The sequence below is a fragment of the Schistocerca gregaria genome, chromosome 6 (assembly GCF_023897955.1).
Source record: "Schistocerca gregaria isolate iqSchGreg1 chromosome 6, iqSchGreg1.2, whole genome shotgun sequence".
Classification (NCBI taxonomy): Eukaryota; Metazoa; Arthropoda; class Insecta; order Orthoptera; family Acrididae; genus Schistocerca; species Schistocerca gregaria.
Window position 1 is genome coordinate 145,817,953 of NC_064925.1, and position 22,452 is coordinate 145,840,404.

At 43.8% G+C, this 22,452-nt stretch overlaps 1 protein-coding gene across 1 annotated transcript in view; it reads right to left on the reverse strand.

Annotated features, from left to right (window-relative positions):
- LOC126278471 (G-protein coupled receptor 54-like) overlaps positions 1-21,749 on the reverse strand; it is a 1,326,787-nt gene extending 1,305,038 nt beyond the window's left edge. The window contains exon 1 of the mRNA XM_049978614.1: positions 19,658-21,749. Coding sequence (XP_049834571.1) covers positions 19,658-20,080 — 423 coding nt within the window. The 5' untranslated portion in view covers positions 20,081-21,749. The remainder of the gene's footprint in view (positions 1-19,657) is intronic.
- Positions 21,750-22,452: the final 703 nt, after the last annotated feature.

A 22,452-nucleotide genomic window follows, 5' to 3' on the forward strand; every position in this document is an offset into this window, starting at 1 on the left:
GACTCGTCACAATAAGCCTGTCACTACTCTTGATGAACTGTGGTATCGTGCTGAAGCTGCATGGCCAGCTGTACCTGTACACGCCATCCAAGCTCTGTTTGACTCAATGCCCAGGCGGATCAATGCCGTTATTACGGAGGAGGTGGTTGTTCTGGGTACTAATTTCTCAGGCTCTATGCACCCAATTTGCGTGAAAGTGTAATCACATGTCAGTTCTAGTATAATATATTGTCCAATGAATACCCTTCTGTCATCTGTATTTCTTCTTGGTGTAGTAATTTTTATGGGCAGTAGTGTAAAAAATGTGGCTGGAAACTGAAAGAAGAAGAATCTAACTTGCGTATTCCCGCCAACAGCCTGCTGTATGTGCGAGTGTGTGAGTATCCAGGAAAAAAATTCCACGCCAGTAGGACACTACTTCCAGTGTTGCTACTAAGAACTATATCTGTTTTTAGTGCAACTACGTCTACAGCGACCGGTATATTCCACTAAATCGTTGGAATTCCGGTATTGTTTCGAAAACAAAAACGATTCTCGCACTTAAACGGAATTATTCAGCACAAATAACAGAGCCGCCGCTCTGTGGCTGCTTACATCTACGGTGTCCCTTGCTTCAGTACAATAGAAATGAGCAAAAAACAAAGAGTGATGTGCCGGCTGGAGTGGCCATGCGGTTCTAGGCGCTACAGTCTGGAACCGAGCGACCGCTACGGTCGCAGGTTCGAATCCTGCCTCGGGCATGGATGTGTGTGATGTGCTTAGAGTAGTTAGGTTTAAGTAGTTCTAAGTTTTAGGCGACTGATGGCCTCAGAAGTTAAGTCGCATAGTGCTCAGAGCCATTTTTGAACCAAAAAGTGATGTGCGGCGCCCCTTGAGATGTAAAGGCGATGCGGTCACGTAACGGGTACAATTAATGTGAGGAGTCAGTGAACGAAGAGGTGATGTGTTGAGGGTGAGTACGAAAACGAGTCATCGGTCTAGTAGAGTTGAGAAGGTTATGAGGTTCCAAATAATTTACTAACTGAATAGCAGGAGTAAGACTCCTCGCTGCAGTAAGAAAAGGCGCATAGTTTTAAAAATTTCATGCTGTCCATGAACGGTCACGCCGCACTTAGCTCTCAAAGCAACGCCTTCCACCCATCGCCGAAATAATGGAGCTCGGGACGTAACGGAATCTCGCTCTGCTCTTCGCTCGGACGATCCAAGCGCTCGAATTACGTGTGAACCAGCGTCTACTCTTAAGGCAGCTTGAGCGACCGCCGTAGGCTACACATTTCCCAGAATAAGATTTGCTTGTAATCCACGTTGTGGTGGGTAAGACGTAGGTCACGATCGTTCCAACAGCCAAGTTAGCAATTATGCCTTCGTTAATTCACCGTAGATTTGGACTAATTAGGCGTGGCTTATTGCCGGTGTGCTAAGCGATGCAATTCCATCCATCAGGTCGACGGAATAAACGCACAGCTAAAACTTTGCTTTGTCTCTTCGATCAGCCCTATTATGTCATAGATATAAGTTACTAGTGAACTCGGCAGTGGTCCGGAATTGCTAAATATCTACTGGTCATACGTGCTAATCTCCTTCTGTGCCCTCTCTCTGTCCTTCTCCTTCTTCCCACCCCTCTCTTTGTTCACGTCCTCCTCCTCCCCGTCTCTCTGTCCACCATTCTTCTCCCCATCTCGGTGTCCGTCACCTCCTCTCCCTGTTCGTCTCCTCCCTCCGCCCTGTCTATGTCGTTTCCTCCTCACTCTATATGCGTCTCTCCTTCGCTCCTCTCTTTGGCCTTGAGCTTGGTTTATTATTAATTGGAACGAAAGTTTGATTGGGAAGTGAAGTTGCTTAAAATTAATGTTTAAAACGGTTGGGATGATTGTTATATGGGGTATGACAGAGAGCTCTGTGAGGGTAGCAGCTGCAGTGAAAGTATTTATCATAATTTTAATCTGTGAAGGTTTGGCTGGCTCTGAGCACTATAAGACTCAACTGCTGTGGTCATTAGTCCCCTAGAACGTAGAACTACTTAAACCTAACGAACCTAAGGACATCACACACATCCATGCCCGAGGCAGGATTCGAACCCGCGACGGTAGCAGTCCCATGGTTCAGGACTGCGCGCCTAGAACCGCGAAACCACCGCGGCCGGCTGTGAAGGTTTAGTATTACAAAGTTTCGGACGACTCATATTCGATTTTAGTGTTCTAATCGTAAGTCGATCAGCCAATAAGTCGATCAGCCAAGAATTTATTCTGAATACACATGGGAACAACAAAATGGTTCAAATGGCTCTGAGCACTATGGGACTCAACTTCTGAGGTCATCAGTCCCCTAGAACTTAGAACTAATTAAACCTAACTAACCTAAGGACATCTCACACATCCATGCCAGAGGCAGGATTCGAACCTGCGTCCGTAGCGGTCTGGGAACAACAACAGTCTGGCTAACGGTTTAAACGCCCTGCAAATGTCTTTAAAACTGACTAGAAACGAAACCGTACATATTTGCGGCACAGCTACACACACACACACACACACACACACACACACACACACACACACACACACATATATATATATATATATATATATATATATATATATATATATTCCTGGAAATTGAAATAAGAACACCGTGAATTCATTGTCCCAGGAAGGGGAAACTTTATTGACACATTCCTGGGGTCAGATACATCACATGATCACACTGACAGAACCACAGGCACATAGACACAGGCAACAGAGCATGCACAATTGCGGCACTAGTACAGTGTATATGCACCTTTCGCAGCAATGCAGGCTGCTATTCTCCCATGGAGACGATCGTAGAGATGCTGGATGTAGTCCTGTGGAACGGCTTGCCATGCCATTTCCACCTGGCGCCTCAGTTGGACCAGCGTTCGTGCTGGACATGCAGACCGTGTGAGACGACGCTTCATCCAGTCCCAAACATGCTCAATGGGGGATAGATCCGGAGATCTTACTGGCCAGGGTAGTTGACTTACACCTTCTAGAGCACGTTGGGTGGCACAATATACATGCGGACGTGCATTGTCCTGTTGGAACAGCAAGTTCCCTTTCCGGTCTAGGAATGGTAGAACGATGGGTTCGATGACGGTTTGGATGTACCGTGCACTATTCAGTGTCCCCTCGACGATCACCAGAGGTGTACGGCCAGTGTAGGAGATCGCTCCCCAAACCATGATGCCGGGTGTTGGCCCTGTATGCCTCGGTCGTATGCAGTCCTGATTGTGGCGCTCATCTGCATGGCGCCAAACACGCATACGACCGTCATTGGCACCAAGGCAGAAGCGACTGTCATCGCTGAAGACGACATGTCTCCATTCGTCCCTCCATTCACGCCTGTCGCGACACCACTGGAGGCGGGCTGCACGATGTTGGGGCGTGAGCGGAAGACGGCCTAACGGTGTGCGGGACCGTAGCCCAGCTTCATGGAGACGTTTGCGAATAGTCCTCGCCGATACCCCAGGAGCAACAGTGTCCCTAATTTGCTGGAAAGTGGCGGTGCGGTCCCCTACGGCACTGTGTAGGATCCTACGGTTTTGGCGTGCATCCGTGCGTCGCTGCGGTCCGGTCCCAGGTCGACGGGCACGTGCACCTTTCGCCGACCACTGGCGACAACATCGATGTACTGTGGAGACCTCACGCCCCACGTGTTGAGCAATTCGGCGGTACGTCCACCCGGTCTCCTGCATGCCCACTATACGCCCTCGCTCAAAGTCCGTCAAATGCGCATACGGTTCACGTCCACGCTGTCGCGGCATGCTACCAGTGTTAAAGACTGCGATGGAGCTCCGTATGCCACGGCAAACTGGCTGACACTGACGGCGGCGGTGCAGAAATGCTGCGCAGCTAGCGCCATTCGACGGCCAACACCGCGGTTCCTGGTGTGTCCGCTGTGCCATGCGTGTGATCATTGCATGTACAGCCCTCTGGCAGTGTCCGGAGCAAGTATGGTGGATCTGACACGCCGGTGTCAATGTGTTCTTTTTTCTATTTCCATATGGAACAATATTAAAATATGTGTAGCCTTAATCCAGTCAAGCGTTTACTGGAGTATCGTATAAAAATTTGACATAAATTGGCAAAGAATTTTTAGAGATTTTTGCTGAGAATGTTTCCCCCATGTATACACACTAAGAAGGTTGTACATAAAGTCCGGGAACACTTTCAATTATTTATTGCACAAGAACTAAACATTGTACAGATTTCATACATATTGCAATTTGAAGAGAAAACCTGAAAGTTTTTTTTTTTTTTTTTTTACAAACATTCAGTATGCGAGCCATGGGTGACCTGGCAGACGTCAATATAGTATTTGAATTCTTGTCACACCCGTCTCAGCATGGCATCGTCGACTGTGGCAGTCGCTTCCCGTATTCTCTCCCGGAGCTCTGCTACATCACTTGGTAGAAGCGGTACACACACAAGATGTTTCATGTGTTCCCACAGAAAAAAAGTCACACAGAGTGACATCTGGTGATCGGAGGGGCCATTTCATGAAACAGCTGTCCCCTTCTGTAGCACGGTCGCACTATCGATGGCGACAGCTCCGTGTTCAGGTACCCATGAACTTCACAATGAAAATGGGGTTGACCCCCATCCTATTGAAAGATTATAACGGAGAGTCCGATTGCATTTGAGGCATCAGCCATTGGTGCAACATGTCCAACAAAGAGAGCTCGCTCCGAATCTGAACTCGCCTAGTTTGCGACTAGCGCTGTCTATCGGCAAATTAGCTACTACGCTGTGGCGGTATACATGAAAAAAAACCTTCCTGGATTTCTCTTCTAAATGACATATTTATAATATTTCTACAGTGTTTGGTTCTTGTGCAATAAATAACTGAAAGTGTTCCCGGACGTTATCACACTTTGTTGTTTTGGTAAAAATGTCTCAAAGGTATCTCTACACTGTTAGCCATATCTGGTATACAGGATGAGTCAAGAGGAACGGTACATGAATGGAGAGGTGATAGAATTAGTGATCGTGAACTAAAAGTGTCCTGATATTCCTGTTCTTAACACGTTTCCAAAGAAACTAATGAAAGCAATGAGGATCAGAACAAATGCAGGTGATACTAATGAAACATTGTGATGTTATGTTTTGTTTAATTGTGTACATTTTCTCTCAAAAGAGATTCAGAAAGGCCAGTGTCAACCGCAATGCATTTTGCAGCTCTTGTTGAGGGCTGCTGTGTTCCTGATCTGAACTCGTTCGTACGGAACGCTGCATTCCTCGTGAGTCAACATTTACCATCAACGCAATCAATGACATGCGTATCTGGCGCGTGTGGGCAGACGAAAATCTGCATACTGTTGTGGAAACAAATTTTCAGCGACGTTCCTCAGTTGACGTGTCATACCGTATTACAAATGACCAACTCATCTGTCCAGTTGTTTTAGACAACCGTTTCAACTGAGTATGGTAGCTTGATATCTTTTAAAATTTGTTACCATAATATTTGGAGGATATTCCGTTGGAAACACGAATAGACGTCATCATATACGCTTTCAGCACGACTGACGCCCGTGATTTTCAAATTGCTGAACCTCGATTAGGATTAAGAAAAGAGCATATATTCCAGAATGAGATTTTCACTCTGCAGCGGAGTGTGCGCTGATATGAAATTTCCTGGCAGATTAAAACTGTGTGCCAGACCGAGAATCGAGCTCGGGACCTTTGCCTTTCGCGGGCAAGTGCTCTACCTTCTGAGCTACCCAATCACGACTCACTCTCCGTCCTCACAGCTTTACTTCTGCCAGTTGTAAGTAGGCTGTTTAGGTTTTTTTATTGGTAACGCCGCCGCCATGTAGCGCTCTGTATACAAATCACTGGCTGTGCCATGTGCAGTCTGTGGCTGGTTTGCATTGTTGTCTGCCATTGTAGTGTTGGGCAGCGGCAGCTGGATGCTAACAGCGCGTAGCGTTGCGCAGTTGCAGGTGAGCCGCCAGCAATAGTGGACGTGGGGAGAGAGATGGCGGAGTTCTGAAATTTGTAAGAATTGGTGTCATGAACTGATATATATATTATGACTATAAAGGTAAATACATTGTTTGTTCTCTGTTAAAATCTTTCATTTGCTAACTGTGCCTATCAGTAGTTAGTGACTTCCGTAGTTTGAATCTTTTAGTTAGCTGGCAGTAGTGGCGCTCACTATATTGCAGTAGTTCGAGTAACGAAGATCTTTGTGAGGTAAGTGATTTGTGCAACATATAGGTTAATGTTAGTCAGGGCCATTCTCTTGTAGGGATTATTGAAAGTCAGATTGCGTTGCGCTAAAAACTATTGTGTGTCAGTTTAAGCACAATCGTGTATAAATTTTACAAAGGGGACGTTTCACAGTACCTCGTCTCCTACCTTCCAAACTTCGCAGAAGCTCTCCAGCGAACCTTGCAGAACTAGCACTCCTTAAAGAAAGGATATTGCGGAGACATGGCTTATCCACAGCCTTGGGGATGTTTCAAGAATGGAAAATGAGAGAAAAGGAGAACTTCTGTAAAGTTTGGAAAGTAGTAGACGAGGTACTGGCAAAAGTAAAGCTGCGAGGACGGGGCGTGAGTCGTGCTTGGGTAGTTAAGATGGTAGAGAACTTGCCCGCGAAAGGCAAAGGTCCCGAGTTCGAGTCTCGGTCTTGCACACAGTTTTAATCTGTCAGAAAGTACCATATGTTCATTTCAAGTTTTTTCTTCAGAATCACCACTGCTATCACCACTAAAAGCACGTATCTTTCCTTCTGACTCACCCTATATAGTCCGTTTTTTAGCTATCAAAAAAGGTACATGTGTTTTGGTAGATATCTCGTTTATTTATTTTGTATAAAAAAGAATCGAAGAATTTGTACGAACTTCGCTATTAAGAAAAGAATAAAGTGCAGCAAAATTTGAGAAATGTTAAATCTTCGTTTTGGTGAGAATGCTGTGAGTGAAATAAGGGTTTATGAGTGATATAAGCGTTTCGAAGAAGGCCATGAAGGCGTTAAAAATGACGAGAGCCTCGTACGCTCCATTCCATCTTCATACAATGAAATCCTGAAAATGTTAAAGCAATGATTATAAATAATCACCGAATCATTACCATTGAAGGCGCTTCATATTATTTGGTTTGTCCCACGAAAACTTTTTTTTCGTATGTTATGCGTAAGAAACACGCGACAGCAAAATTTATTCGAAAACTCAATGGTGAGTGCAAGGGTTATGTCAATAACGATACAGAACTACTGAAAGTGTCATTACAGGTGATGAAACATGGGTTTTCGGATATAAGGTCGTAAAAAAGGCTCAGTGGATGCATTCTGTATTGCCAAACCCAAAAACAGCTCAAGTGGTGCGCTCAAATTCGAACTTTATGTTCACTGTGTTCTTCCGTTTTAACGGCATAGTACAGCGTGAATTTTTACTACAAGAGAGAACTAACAATAAGGAGCAGCACTTACATTTTCAAGGCCGTTTGCGAGGTTCAGTCAAGGAAAAACCATAGATGAGATCAAAAACGAGCATAGCTAAAAGCTATTTCGAAGGCTTAGTTCGAGAAATGTCTCGGTGATTAAGAAAAGCGCGTGTATAAAATCTAATGGAGTCTGTTTTGGAGGTGATAACATTAATATAGAAGAATAAATTCTTTACAAAACACTAAGATTCCCGTTATTTTTTCAATGGGCCAAGAATTGAATTACGTTAATTTCTCAACAACAACAAAATTTGAAAGTTATGGCTTATTTGCTGATGTCATCTTTTAGAAATTCGTCCTCCTATGATGTATTTTCTAGACAACTAATTTTTATTATTTATTAATTGTAAAATATGGAGGCGGTCCTGAAAAACTGGAATAAGAATTCAATATTTCACTACTTACGTTTCCGCAGCTTTAAAAATTATACACTTTAGCTAGCGAAAGACAAGATTAATTACGTACGTTGAAAGAGTTAGAAGCTATTCGAAAGACTGACTCACAGAACTGTTTCGGGAGTTGGAAAATGCGCAAGTAGAAGTATATAAGATCTAACTGGAACTGTTTTGAAGGGAATAGCATTGATGTAGAAGAGTAAATAAAGTTTTTACGAAAAAACTATAATTCCATTATTTTTTGAACAGACATTGTATGTAACCTCACGTTCTGAATCTTGATCCCCTACCTCCATGTTCTGATAAGTCTTCGGACGAGAGGCAGATGTTACAATATTTTATGCATTTTTTATATGTCCTACTTTACTTGCAATTGATTACAGTGTTACATTAGACCACTGTAGGTCCTTCTATGATACCACGTGATCATGTGGAAACTGTGTACTTATCATTATACAGTGTTATTCATAAGTACTTCCACGGCTTTAGTAAACTGCTACATGGAAATTACTAGACATACAGAAAAATCAGTGAATAGAGCATCTCTGCACGTGTCAATTCGTTATAGGTTCTCTGGAGTAGATGTACTTGTGGCCAGGGGCGTCAAAGCATGTAGGCAAATCATCTAGACCATATTGTCGCCTCGCATTAGTTCACGCCTGTAGGCAGGCAATCCAATGGACACAGCTACGTTGGCGTCCGTGGTCGGTGTTATGATGATTAAAATTCTTCTGGCTGTTGTACCGTGTCACTGTAGAAAATACTTTAACCATAAACTTAAAAACCAGCGTTTCGACCGTACAACGGCCTTCCTCAGGGCAAGACTGGTTTTAGTGGGGGAAAGGTGACTATTTATTGTAGACAAGCGCTTTCAGTACGTCCCATTTTTTAAACTTTATTGGCCCTAGAATATAACAGGCCAGTGATGACTGAAGGGGGAGGGGTTAGAGTGCAGAAAAGAAGCTATTGGTGGGCTAGACTGCCTGTCAGTGGTGTGGAGGTTTCAAACCGATTTTCCGTAGCAACTAAAGGATGCACGGCATGACAAGTTCCACCAGCATAAAGTGTGACCTGGCAAAGATTGCATCGGCATCGAATCATACCAGTGTTGGGTTTGTGTCGGTTCTGGAGCGCCACGACCGACCTCATTTGACCTCTTCTGTCAGGAGAGTTAATTTGGAGTTGGAACAGCTACTTGGATCTGGTGCAGGGTCACACATTGGTGTGGTTCCTGTTGATTCACTCTGTAGGTGGGACTATACTAGACATGGCCTGCACCTCAACAGGAAAGGGAAGGGTAAACTGGCTGGGCTGATAGCAGGAAATTTAAAGGGGGGAGGAACTACATCTCATGGTGGAAACTCTTTTTTAGTGTAAGATCAGTGTCCAGTGGGAAACTCAGCCAGGCAAGTACTAAAGATGTTAAAAAAGTTCAAGATACTCACAAAAGTAAAGTGAAAAATAATGTTAGTATATTTCGTCAAAATATTGGGGGATTGAAGAATAAAAGTACTAAAGATGTTAAAAAAGTTCAAGATACTCACAAAAGTAAAGTGAAAAATACTGTTAGTATATTTCATCAAAATATTGGGGGATTGAAGAATAAAATTGATGAGCTTCTGCTTTGTTTAGAAGATATAGAAACCAAGAATGTAATAGATATACTATGCCTGTCTGAGCATCACATTGTCACTGATATGCAAAAGGTTAGCATCAATGGGTACAAATTAGCTGCACATGTAAGTAGAGATAATATGATGAGAGGAGGAGTTGCCATATATGTCAAAAGCTTCCACAGTGCAAAAAATTTAGAAATTAAAAAATTTTGTGTAGAACAACATATGGAAGCATGTGCCACTGAACTTAAACTAAATGATGGCACTTTCATAATTGTAACAGTGTATAGGTCCCCCTCAGGGAATTTCCAGCTATTTCTAGAAAACTTGGATGCTTTGTTGTGCTATCTGTCAGACAGGGGGAAGCAAATTATCATTTATGGGGATTTCAATGTTGATTCCCTGAAAGAGTGTAATAGGAAGAATGACCTTTTAGTATTACTCAGTTCTTTCAATTTGAGCTCCGTCATTGATTTTCCTACTCGGATAACAAAGAACAGCAGTACATTGATAGATAACTTTTTTATAGACCAACATAAGTTTAAGGACATAAATGCTTATCCTGTTGAGAATGGTCTTTCAGATCATAGTGCACAGCTTGTTACAGTACATGACATAGCTCCATGCAGTATAATAAATCAGACTTTCAAAGCAGTGCATTCAATTAACAATATAAATATTGCAAACTTTAGGGAAAGCCTACAGCAACTAGACTGGGATGAAGTGTATAAGGAACCCGATGCAAACTTGAAATATAACTTATTTCACAATACTTTTTAAGGGTATTTGAAAATTGTTTTCCCAAGAAAATAGTTAAACATAATTCCAAGAAAACATATAAAGAACCTTGGCTAACTAAAGGAATAAGAATATCTTGCAACCGCAAAAGAGAACTGTATCTAACAGCAAGAGGGAGTACTGACCCCAAAATTGTTCAATATTATAAAAACTATTGTGCGGTACTAAGAAAAGTTATTAAAAAGTCCAGAAGAATGTGTATCATGCCTGAGATCAGTAACTCTGATAATAAAATTAAAGCAATTTGGAATATTATTGAAAGGGAAACAGGGCAACCAAGAGCACAGGAAGACTTTAGTGCAATAAAACTGAATGACAAGTGCACTAACAAACAATCAGAAATTGAAAATATTTTGAATAATCATTTTTTAAATGTTGTGGAGAAAATATGATCTAGATCTTCACTAGAAGAGGCAAGGCTATTAATAGAAGAGGTCATACCTGCGCAGTTTGAAACAACTGTAATTCCACCAACCTCTCCCTCTGAAATCAGTACAATAATAAACTCACTGAAAAGTAAAAGCTCTTACGGAATTGATGGCATTTCCAGCAAAGTACTTAAAGCTTGTTCCCCACAGATAAGTAGGATTCTCAGCCACGTATGTAATAGCTCTTTGGAGCAGGGTGTTTTCCCTGATAGACTGAAATATGCCATTGTAAAACCATTGCATAAAAAGGGGGATACGTCGTATGTCAATAACTGCCGCCCAATCTCTCTTCTGATAGCCCTATCAAAAATTTTTGAGAAAGAAATGTATTCAAGAGTAGCCTCCCATATTTGTAAAAATAAAGTACTAACAAAATGTCAGTTTGGTTTTCAGAAAGGCTTTTCAACAGAAAATGCTATATATGCTTTCACTGATCAAATATTAAATGCTCTGAATAACCGGACATCACCCATTGGTATTTTTTGTGATCTCTCAAAGGCCTTTGATTGTGTAAATCATGGAATTCTTTTAGATAAGCTAAATCATTATGGTTTGAGTGGGGCAGTGCACAAATGGTTTAATTCATACTTAACTGGAAGAATGCAGAAAGTTGAAATAAGTGGTTCGTGTAATGTTAAAACAACAGCTGATTCCTCAAACTGGGGTGCTATCAAGCACGGGGTCCCACAGGGTTCAGTCTTAGGTCCTTTACTGTTCTTGATATACATTAATGACTACCATTCCACATTGATGAAGATGCAAAGTTAGTTCTTTTTGCTGATGATACAAGTATAGTAATAACATCCAAAAACCAAGAACTAAGTGATGTAATTGTAAATGATGTTTTTCACAAAATTATTAAGTGGTTCTCAGCAAACGGACTCTCTTTAAATTTTGATAAAACACAGTATATACAGTTCCGTACAGTAAATGGCACAACTCCAGTAATAAATATAGAATTTGAACAGAAGTCTGTAGCTAAGGTAGAATTTTCAAAATTTTTAGGTGTGTCCATTGATGAGAGGTTAAACTGGAAGCAACACATTGATGGTCTGCTGAAACGTCTGAGTTCAGCTACGTATGCTATTAGGGTTATTGCAAATTTTGGTGATAAGAATCTCAGTCAATTAGCTTACTATGCCTACTTTCATTCACTGCTTTCGTATGGCATCATATTCTGGGGTAATTCATCGTTGAGTAGGAAAAGTATTCATTGCACAAAAACGTGTAATCAGAATAATTGCTGGAGCCCACCCACAGTCATCCTGCAGACATCTATTTAAGGATCTAGGGATCCTCACAGTAACCTCACAGTATATATATTCCCTTATGAAATTTGTTGATAATAATCCAACCCAATTCAAAAGTAATAGCAGTGTGCATACCTATAACACCAGGAGAAAGGATGATCTTCACTATCCAGGGTTAAATCTGACTTTGGCACAGAAAGGGGTAAATTATGCTGCCACAAAAGTCTTTGGGCACCTACCAAACAGCATCAAAAGCCTGACAGATAGCCAACTAACATTTAAAAATAAATTAAAAGAATTTCTAGATGACAAATCCTTCTACTCATTGGCTGAATTTTTAGATATAAACTAAGTAAAAAAAAATTTAAAAAAAACTTAATCATTAGTGTCATGCAATATTTTGTGTAATGTAATTTCTTGTACAGACATCTTTTATTAACCTGACACGTTCCACATCATTACGAAGTGTCGTATTCATGATCTATGGAACAAGTATTAATCTAATCTAATCTAATCTAATCTAATCCAAAGATGCAGTCAACAGACTAAATACTGCAGAAGTATTTGAACTACGTTGTGAGTACGGAAGTGCCTACATAGGAGAGACAAGGAGACCAGTTAGCACACGAGTAAAAGAACATGAAAGCTATGTTGTACGATTAGCATAGCATAATAAATCTGCGACTGCGGAGCACCACCATGGCTGTGGCAGCCTACCTTGTCCCAGAAAGCCCGTGTCCTGGCGAAATAATCGCGGACGCGCCAACGAAAAATTCGAGAGGGCGTTGTAATACGGCCGAAAAGTTGGTTTTTAAGTTTATAATTAAATTATTTTATACGATGACGCAGTACAACATCCACAAGGATTGTAGCCAATAAAGAGATTTCCAAAGCGGGCTTCCGTCTCAGCTTCCCGGTAGTTCGTTTCAGCGACTTCAGTGACGTATTGACGTTTGTCACGTCACAGCCGGTACGCATATTGAGCACGTGTAATATGAGGTAGAAACTTAGTGAGAAGCTCTAGTCAGTCAAATGTGTCTGTTTCCTGTAAGGCTTTTAGTTTCGGCGCAATTATCTTATATAGCCCTGGAGACCCTTATAATAATCCTGTACATCTTAGAGAAGGTGCGAAAAAATATATGAACAGTATGCTAAATCTGCTGGCTTACTTACGGTGTGGACAGTGGCAGCAAATCGACTACACTGTTAGTCCATGTGCTGCCAACGTTTACACCATAAGCAGCAAAGGATGGTTCAAATGGCTCTGAGCACTATGGGACTCAACTGCTGTGGTCATTTGTCCCCTATAACTTAGAACTACTTAAACCTAACTAACCTAAGGACATCACACACATCCATGCCCGAGGCAGGATTCGAACCTGCGACCGTAGCACTCGCACGGTTCCGGACTGCGCGCCTAGAACCGCGAGACCACCGCGGCCGGCGCAGCAAAGGAGATTCACCATAGTGGGGATCAGTTGTTTGTGTACCCTCTGTGAGATTTACGTGAGGTGTGATCAAAGAGTAACAGAAAAATTTTAATTTCGCTTTTTCTTGAACATTCGATTTTCAAAATTTTAATCTTGTCGGTAGAGATGTTCTTGATGCATTTTTGAATTTTCAGCTGTTTCGGATATTAGTTTATTTTCGACAATCGAAAAGGTCATACGTGCTTTCGAGCGCTCGACGAATTTTTACATACGAAAAAGATGGACCAAAGAATCTGCATTAAATTGTGTCTCGGATACGCAATAAAGTGTAGCACCGCATTCGAAATGTTGACTATGGCTTTTGACGAATGAGTAAGACAAGAGTTCACGAGTTGTATAAACATTTCAAAAAGGATCGAGAAGACGTTAAAGATGACGATCGCTCTGGACCCTCTAACACATGAATTACTGACGACAATATGGAAGAAGTAGAGAAAATGGTTCTGGAAAATCGCTGCATTACCTTACGAGAGGTGGCTGGTAATGTCGGTATATCCTTTGGAACATGAGAAGGAACTTTTTCGGATGCTTTGAGCATGAAATGTGTTGAAACAAAGTTTGTTCCGAAATTGTTGAATTTCGATCAAAAGCGACGTCAGCGATTGATGGACGAAATCGCAAAGACCCCCAACCTCTACAGAATGTTATAACAGTTGACGAAACTTAGGTATACGGGTATGGTATCGAAACGAAGGACCAGTCATCCCAGTGGAAACAGTCTGAAGAGCCAAAGTGATAAAAAGTTCGATCACTAGTGAAGGTTCTTCTGAGAGGTTTCGTCGACCACAATGGGATAGTCCACCATGTGTTCTTCCCTTATGTTCGTACAGTCCATAAGGAAGACTTCCTGGAAGTTACGCGCAGTTTACATGAAGCAATCAGGAGAAAACGACTACAGCTCTAGCAGAAACACTCCTGGAAATTTCGTCATGTTATACTCCCATTCACACCTCAATGCTCCTTCGCGATTATTTAGTAAGAAACAAAACCGTTATCGGGACTCTGATTTTCCCCGGCAAGTGCTCTACCGAATGAGCTACCCCGTCCTCAGAGCCTCAGATCCGCAAGAACCTCGTCTCCTACCTTCCAAACTTCACAGAAGCTCTCCTGCAGACCTTGCAGCACTAGCACTCCTGGAAGAAAGGATATTGCGGAGGCATGGCTTAGCCAGAATGAGATTTTCACTCTGAAACGGAGTGTGCGCTGATATGAAACTTCCTGGCAGATTAAAACTGCCTGCCGGACCGAAACTCGAACTCGGGACCTTTGCCTTTCGCTGGAAAGTGCTCTACCGAGTTCGAGTCTCCGTCCGGCACACAGTTTTAATCTGCCAGGATGTTTCATATCAGTGCACACTACGCTGCAGAGTGAAAATTTCATTCTTTAAACATCCCCCCAGGCAGTGACTAAGCCATGTCTCCGCTGTATCCCTTCTTTGAGGAGCGCTAGTTCTGCAGGAGAGCTTCTATGAAGCAGGAGAGCTTCTGTGAAGTTTGGAAGGTAGGAGACGAGGTACTAGTGGAATTAAAGCTGTGATGACGGGGCGTGAGTCTTGCTTGGGGAGCTCAGATGGTAGAGAACGAAACCGTTATCTTTGCTTCAGCCACCGTATTCGCCGGACGTGGCCCCTTGCGGCTTCTTTCTATTCCCAAGGCTGAAGAGAACCATGAAAGAACGTCGTTTTGCCACCATCGATGAATAAAAACAGAATTTCTGGAGTACGTGAACATCATATTGAAAACTAAGTTCCATAAATGCTTCGAGGATTGGAAAAAGGGATGGCATAAGTGTATGTATTTGAGGGGATTACTTTAAAGGGGACATATCATAGCAATAGGTGGAAGCATAAGCGGTCAAAGATACTCCTAGCTAGGGCATAACCACCTATGGCAATCTAGCAGACACCAACAAGCGACAAACGTCGGCAAGCTCCTGCATGTCAGCAACGTTGACTGAAAATCCTAGTATGAAGGCTTTCACGACCGGATGAATATCTTCTGGTAAACCTTCCGGGATGTAAGGTCGTGGTCCATGAAACTCTTCAGCTCCTAACGTTTCGTCCAGAGCTGCGCTGGACATCTTCAGAGGGATGTTTCTCCTCCGGTGAGTCTTGCCGACTCGTTAGGAACTGAAGAGTTTCATGGACCACGACCTTACATCCCGGAAGGTTGACTGGAAATACCAGCTGCTATTAAAGCCGACCAACAGGCCACAGCAGGGAAACCGACGAGCTCGCCCACTGACGCAAAAACAAATCGCCCACATCACCCTACAGTGTGCATCTGGTATATGACCTGTCGGACACAAAACGAAGATAAACCTAACTGTTGGAGGATGCTGACGATGACCGAGAGTTCAACACCGTCACCCAGCTGCAGCCGCAGAGCAACACCGCCGCACAACGTCAAAAGTATCGACATGCATGATACCCACTACTAACAAAGCCTACCCTTGCATGACCTATCGCAGGTAGCAAAACATCCGCTACTAACTATCGCAGAGGTTTGTTTCCCTTGGTTCTTGCCTTGGCACTTTTTTTTCCTCTGCCCTTCAAACCGCTTCCCTCCGTTCGACTTACGACTCAATCTATCTCCAGATGAGCGCGTATTAATGGTTAACCTTAACCAGACGTACTCAAACATCGTAATACCCACATCCTACAACATCTCACTTTAGTTGAAACTAGCCCTTATGCAGAGATGGCAGTAGACCTTTTGAGTTGGTCATCATGCCTGTGTGGGCGTGGAGGGGCTCCACCTCCATTAAAAAAATTTAAAGGGGCCAATTTGGTTTCCACCAATAAATAAATATTGGTTAGGAAAATAAAAATTCCTCGCACTGATGGTTAACTGGTATCCACATGATCACCTGAGATCGATCTATTGTAGAATTTTAGAACATGTTTTTTGCTCGCCTATCATGTCATTTCTGGAAACCCAGAATCTACTCTGTAGGATTCAACATGGATTCCGGAAACAGCGATCGTGTGAGACCCAGCTCGTTTTATTTGTTCATGAGACCCAGAAAATATTAGATATAGGCTCCCAGGTAGATGCCACTTTCCTTGACTTCCGGAAGGCGTTCGATACAGTTCCGCACTGTCGCCTGATAAACAAAGTCAGAGCCTACGGAATATCAGACCAGCTGTGTGGCTGAACTGAAGAGTTTTTAGCAAACAGAACACAGCATGTTGTTCTCAATGGAGGGACGCCTACAGACGTTAAAGTAACCTCTGGCGTGCAACAGTGGAGTGTTATTGGACCATTGCTTTTCACAATATACCGGGTGATCGAAAAGGCAGTATCAATTTGAAAACTGAATACATCACGGAATAACGTAGACAGAGAGGTACAAATTGACACACATTCTTGGAATGCCATGGGGTTTTGTTAGGACAAAAAAATACAAACGTTCAAAAAATGTCCGATAGATGTCAGTTCATCTGATCAGAATAGCAATAATTAGCATAACAAAGTAAGACAAAGCAAAGATGATGCTCTTTACAGGAAAAGCTCAATATGTCCACCATCATTCGTCAACAATAGCTGTAGTCGAGGAATAATGTTGAGAACAGCACTGTAAAGCATGTCCGGAATTATGGGGAGGCATTGGCGTCGGATGTTGTCTTTCATCATCCCTAGAGAAGTCGGTCGATCACGATACACTTGCGACTTCAGGTAATCCCAAAGCCAATAATCGCACGGATTGAGGTCTGGGGACCTGGGAGACCAAGCATGACGAAAGTGGCGGCTGAGCACACGAGCATCACCAAAAAACGCGCGCAAGAGATCTTTCATGCGTCTAGCAATATGGGGTATTTTCTTTTTGGTTATAATAAAACTCCATGTCATTCGAAGCATGTGTGTCATTTTTTACCTCTCTATCTACATTATTCCGTGGTTTATTAAGTTTCCAAATATATACCGACTTTTTGATCACCCGGTATATAAATGACGTAGTAGAGTTCCAAGCGGCTTTTCGCGGATGACGCTGTGGTATACAGAGACGTTGCGGCATTAGAAAACTGCAGCGAAAGCAGGAAGATCTGCAGCGGATAGGCACTTGGTGCAGGGAGTGGCAACTGACCCTTAACATAGACAAATGTAATGTATTGCGAATACATAGAAAGAGGGATCCTTTGTTGTATGATTATATGACAGCGGAACAAACACTGGTAGCAGTTACTTATGCAAATTATCTGGGAGTGGAATGATCATATAAAATTAATTGTTGGTAAGTCGGGTGTCAGGTTGAGATTCATTGGGAGAGTCCTTAGAAAGTGTAGTCCATCAACAAAGGAGGTGGCTTACAAGGCACTCGTTCGACCTATACTTGAGTATTGCTCATCAGTGTGGGATTCGTACCAGGCCGGGTTGACGGAGGAGATAGGGAAGATCCGAAGAAGAGCGGCGCGTTTCGTCACAGGGTTATTTGATAAGCGCGATAGCAAACAGAAGAACAATAACTTCAACGATTTCACAGAATGCTTTCTGCAAGCAGTGCACCACAGCTCTTAGATGATGCAGAAAATAAAACTTGACAACAGCATTGATATTAATATTTTTTATTATTTTCAATAGTTGGGATATTATATCATCATCAGTCAACACATTTCACCAACATAACATGGAATGACTGTTCGTTGACATCGAAAGTACTGCAGAGCACGGGAGTCCAATGTGTCAAGCATTATGCTGAACTGTATTGTGAAACAATGACACTCGGTACCTTTTCGTACCTATACTTTTGAGTTCAAGGAACATTTACCCCATTTTATGAGAATGTTTTTGTCGGCCTGATGACGGCATGATAGTCTAAGAAAGAACAAAGGAGGTGGCTTACAAAACACTCGTTCGACCTATACTTGAGTATTGCTCATCAGTGTGGGATCAGTACCAGGTCGGATTGACAGAGGAGATAGAGAAGATCCAAAGAAGAGCGGCGTGTTTCGTCACAGGGTTATTTGGTAAGCGCGATAGCGTTACGGAGATGTTTATCAAACTCAAGTGGCAGACTCTGCAAGAGAGGCGCTCTGGATCGCGCTGTCCAGGTTTCGAGAGGGTGCGTTTTTGGATGAGGTATCGAATATATTGCTTCCCCCTACTTATACCTCTCGAGCAGTACACGAATGTAAAATTAGAGAGATTCGAACGCACACTGAGGCTTTCCGGCACTCGTTCTTACCGCGAACCATACGCGAATGGAACAGGAAAGGGGCGTAATGTCAGTGGCACATAAAGCGCCCTCCGCCACACACTTTTGGTGACTTGCGGAGTATAAATGTAGATGTAGATGTAGATATCGGAAAGGGATCTGAAGATTTAGAAAAGATTGCTGTATGGTGTGGCAGATGGCAGTTGACGCTAAATAACGAAAAGTGTGAGGTGATCCACATGAGTTCCAAAAGAAATCCGATGGAATTCGATTACTAGACAAATAGTACAATTCTCAAGGCTGTCAATTCAACTAAGTACCTGGGTGTTAAAATTACGAACAACTTCAGTTGGAAAGACCACATAGATAATATTGTGGGGAAGGCGAGCCAAAGGTTGCGTTTCATTGGCAGGACACTTAGAAGATGCAACAAGTCCACTAAAGAGACAGCTTACACTACACTCGTTCGTCTTCTGTTAGAATATTGCTACGCGGTGTGCGGTCCTTACCAGGTGGGATTGACGGAGGACATCGAAAGGGGGCAAAAAAGGGCAGCTCGTTTTGTGTTATCACGTAATAGGGGAGAGAGTGTGACAGATATGATACGCGAGTTGGGATGGAAGTCATTAAAGCAAACACATTTTTGGTCGAGGCGAGACCTTTTAACGAAATTTCAGTTACCAACTTTCTCTTCCGAATGCGAAAATATTTTGTTGAGCGCAACCTACATAGGTAGGAATGACCATCAAAATAAAATAATAGAAATTAGAGCTCGAACAGAAAGGTTTAGGTGTTCGTTTTTCCCGTGCGCTGTTCGGGAGTGGAATGGTAGAGAGATAGTATGATTGTGGTTCGATGAACCCTCTGCCCAACACTTAAATGTGAATTGCAGGGTAATCATGTAGATGTAGATGTAGAAGATGATGTAATGTAGCGTTCATTACAAATGAAATGGGTGTCATCGCTGTTACTTAAAGATACTGAACCATGACGGATTTCCAAAAGTGAATCTGGGAACGTGGGTCCACGATGGCGCAGCGGCAGGCGGAGTGGCGCAGCTTACCTTGACGGGGATGCAGACGGTGATGAGCAGCAGGTCCGCGGAGGCGAGGCTGGCCAGGAAGACGTTGGTGGTGGTGCTCATGCGCCGGTAGCGGCACACCGTGAAGATGATGAGCGAGTTGCCGGCGACGCCCAGCGCGAACGTGGCGCCGTACACCAGCAGGGCGGGCGCCAGCTCGCTCCAGTTGAAGATGGCGTGCGACTCGCTCCAGCTGTAGTCGTACATCTCGTAGTCCTCGGCGGGCCGCGCTCCGCCCCCACTGGTGCTGCCGCCCCCGCTGCCGTTGCTGCCACCGGCGGCGCCGTCCAAGCCTGGCGCGGCCTCCGGCGGGGGCTCCGCTGCTTCCGCCCCCGACAGCGCACCGGCCACCGCCGCCGCCAACACCGCCACCAAACGGCCCGCCAAAAACGCTCTGGCCCCCATTGCTGAACGACGACACTCGGTCACTTGCTCCAGCCTCCGTCTACATACCACTACTGCTTCAGCTAAAGCGGGACGGATGCCCAACAGTGTCACAAAGTCTAGAACCCTACCAACACTCCTGCGCTGAACGTCAGCGACCAACAATGAATACACTTCTGTTCGATAGCACACGCTGTTTCAGTAATTAGCATTCGACAGTACACGTCACAAATTTACGTAGACGCTATTACGCAACCCCGTGTTGAACTGTCTTAGAAAGTCCTTCTATAAAGTCACACTTTCTAATCCGTTCCCTCAGGTTTCTTTCTCTCGAAATTAAATGTCTGTTGAGACAACACACATAATATTTACTTCCTCCACAGATTAACACTTTGAAAATTACGTGCCTTTTTAGGGAATCGGACCAGCACTGTGCAAATAAATCAGGCAACGCCTACGAACAGTTAATGAATGCCTCGATCGTCAATACTCTGCCCTGATAAGCGCCACACGGAACTTCCACCACATATGATGGTCGCTTCGCAGAGGATCCGGCTTTTGAATGATTCTGATGAAGTTGAGCACTGTACGAGCTATAGAGAACAACTGGGCGACATTTATCAACAAATTAGTCTCTAAGAGTCTAAGACGCTATCACGTTAAACAGCATACGGAGTATAACTTATAGCTTCTACATCCGACGAACTCCCCGAAAACCCTATTGTTTTTTTTTATTATTATTCTCGAACAGTCTAACGTTGTTAGAGTGCCACAGAACAAGAGAACAATGTCTACAACAGCGTATTATGGAATGTGAGTACAATGTCACGATAAATGGTGCCCAGAATTCAACTGCCAACTTTCACAGCCACTGAATAACTCGGAATAGTGTGTATTATTGTTTCGTGGTCTTCGATGTAGTCCCGCACTGTAGTGTTAGCACAGAATGAGAATACGTCCCTTTCCAATGCTTAGACAAACCTTTATCGCCGTGTCTGTTTAAACACACATTTTCTTAATTTTTTCCCTTGGGTTAAAAGGTAACATGTACTGCAGCCGGTTGATGGACTACGAGAATGCAGCACTTCGAAACTATCTTGGAAATGTCTAAATTATTTAGAGAGTAGACCGGCGGTGTGCTAAATGCTAGAGTAGAGCCTTTGCAAGATTGATCAGAATAATGTGTGGGTCTGTAAACGTAAGTATCGTGCACGGAATACAGTTGACAACGTCCAGTATTTAGAATACACTGGTCCAAGACATTTTTCTAATGTCTTGATGAGAAACTAGAACTCGATCACTGTGCAAAGAAGATACGTGGATTACTACTGAGAAAAATTAGGGAATTTTTTTATGCTAACGCTATTATTGTGTCGGACTGCTAACTTGTCAATTATGTACGAAAAGCCTACGTCCGTTACCGGGTTTCACAGGTGAGGGATTATAGTACACGACAATGTTCCACTCGCTAAAGAGAAGCGATTGTTTGTAAATATTTGGACGAGGTCGGCCCAGCGGGGGCGACGCGCGACTCCGGCGTACGCTGATCGCCCGCCGGCACTGGAGGCGCGTCGCGACGTCTGCGCGGCCCGCCAGCGGCACAGTGGACGACGCTGCGCTTCGCCTCGGTCGGCCGCTCGCGACGCCCGCCAGAGCACGACTGCCTCGCTCTGGCGCCGCGGCGGCCGGCGTCCCGGCGCCGGCAGGCATGCGCGCACACCGCACGCTGTCCCCCCTCCCCCCCCCCCCCCCCTCATGCCGCTCCTCTGGAGTCCTCAGGCGCCGCCGCCGGCGTGGTAGAGGACCACTCGCCACCTTCCGCAGGGGCCCGCTCTGACTCAGGCGCTAGCTCCACCACGCCCGAGAGTCGCTTATACAATCGCTTTGTGCCGCCGCTGCAGTTGCAGCGTGTCGTCAGAATGCGTCTCCAGATGCCGCTCAACGCCTTGCCTTCACGACGAGGTAGACGCTGCGAAAAACGATGTGAACGTCATATTTTTGCTCTCTCTCTGGTATAGCAAGGGACTGCATTCTCGATCCGTGTCTGCTCACACGTCTTTCAGATGAAATGCTCTCGACCTTCTAGTCATACTAATACCTGATGGTAACACTTTGTACACTACTGGCCATTAAAACTGCTACACCAAAAAGAAATGCAGATGATAAACGGGTATTCATTGCACAAATATATTATACTAGAACATGTGACTACATATTCATGCAATTTGGGTGCATACATCCTGAGAAATCAGTACCCAGAACAACCACCTCTGGCCGTAATAACGGCCTTGATACGCCTGCGCACTGAGTCAAACAGAGCTGTACAGGTACAGCTGCCCATGCAACTTCAACACGACACCGAAATTCATCAAGAGTAGTGACTGGTGTATTGT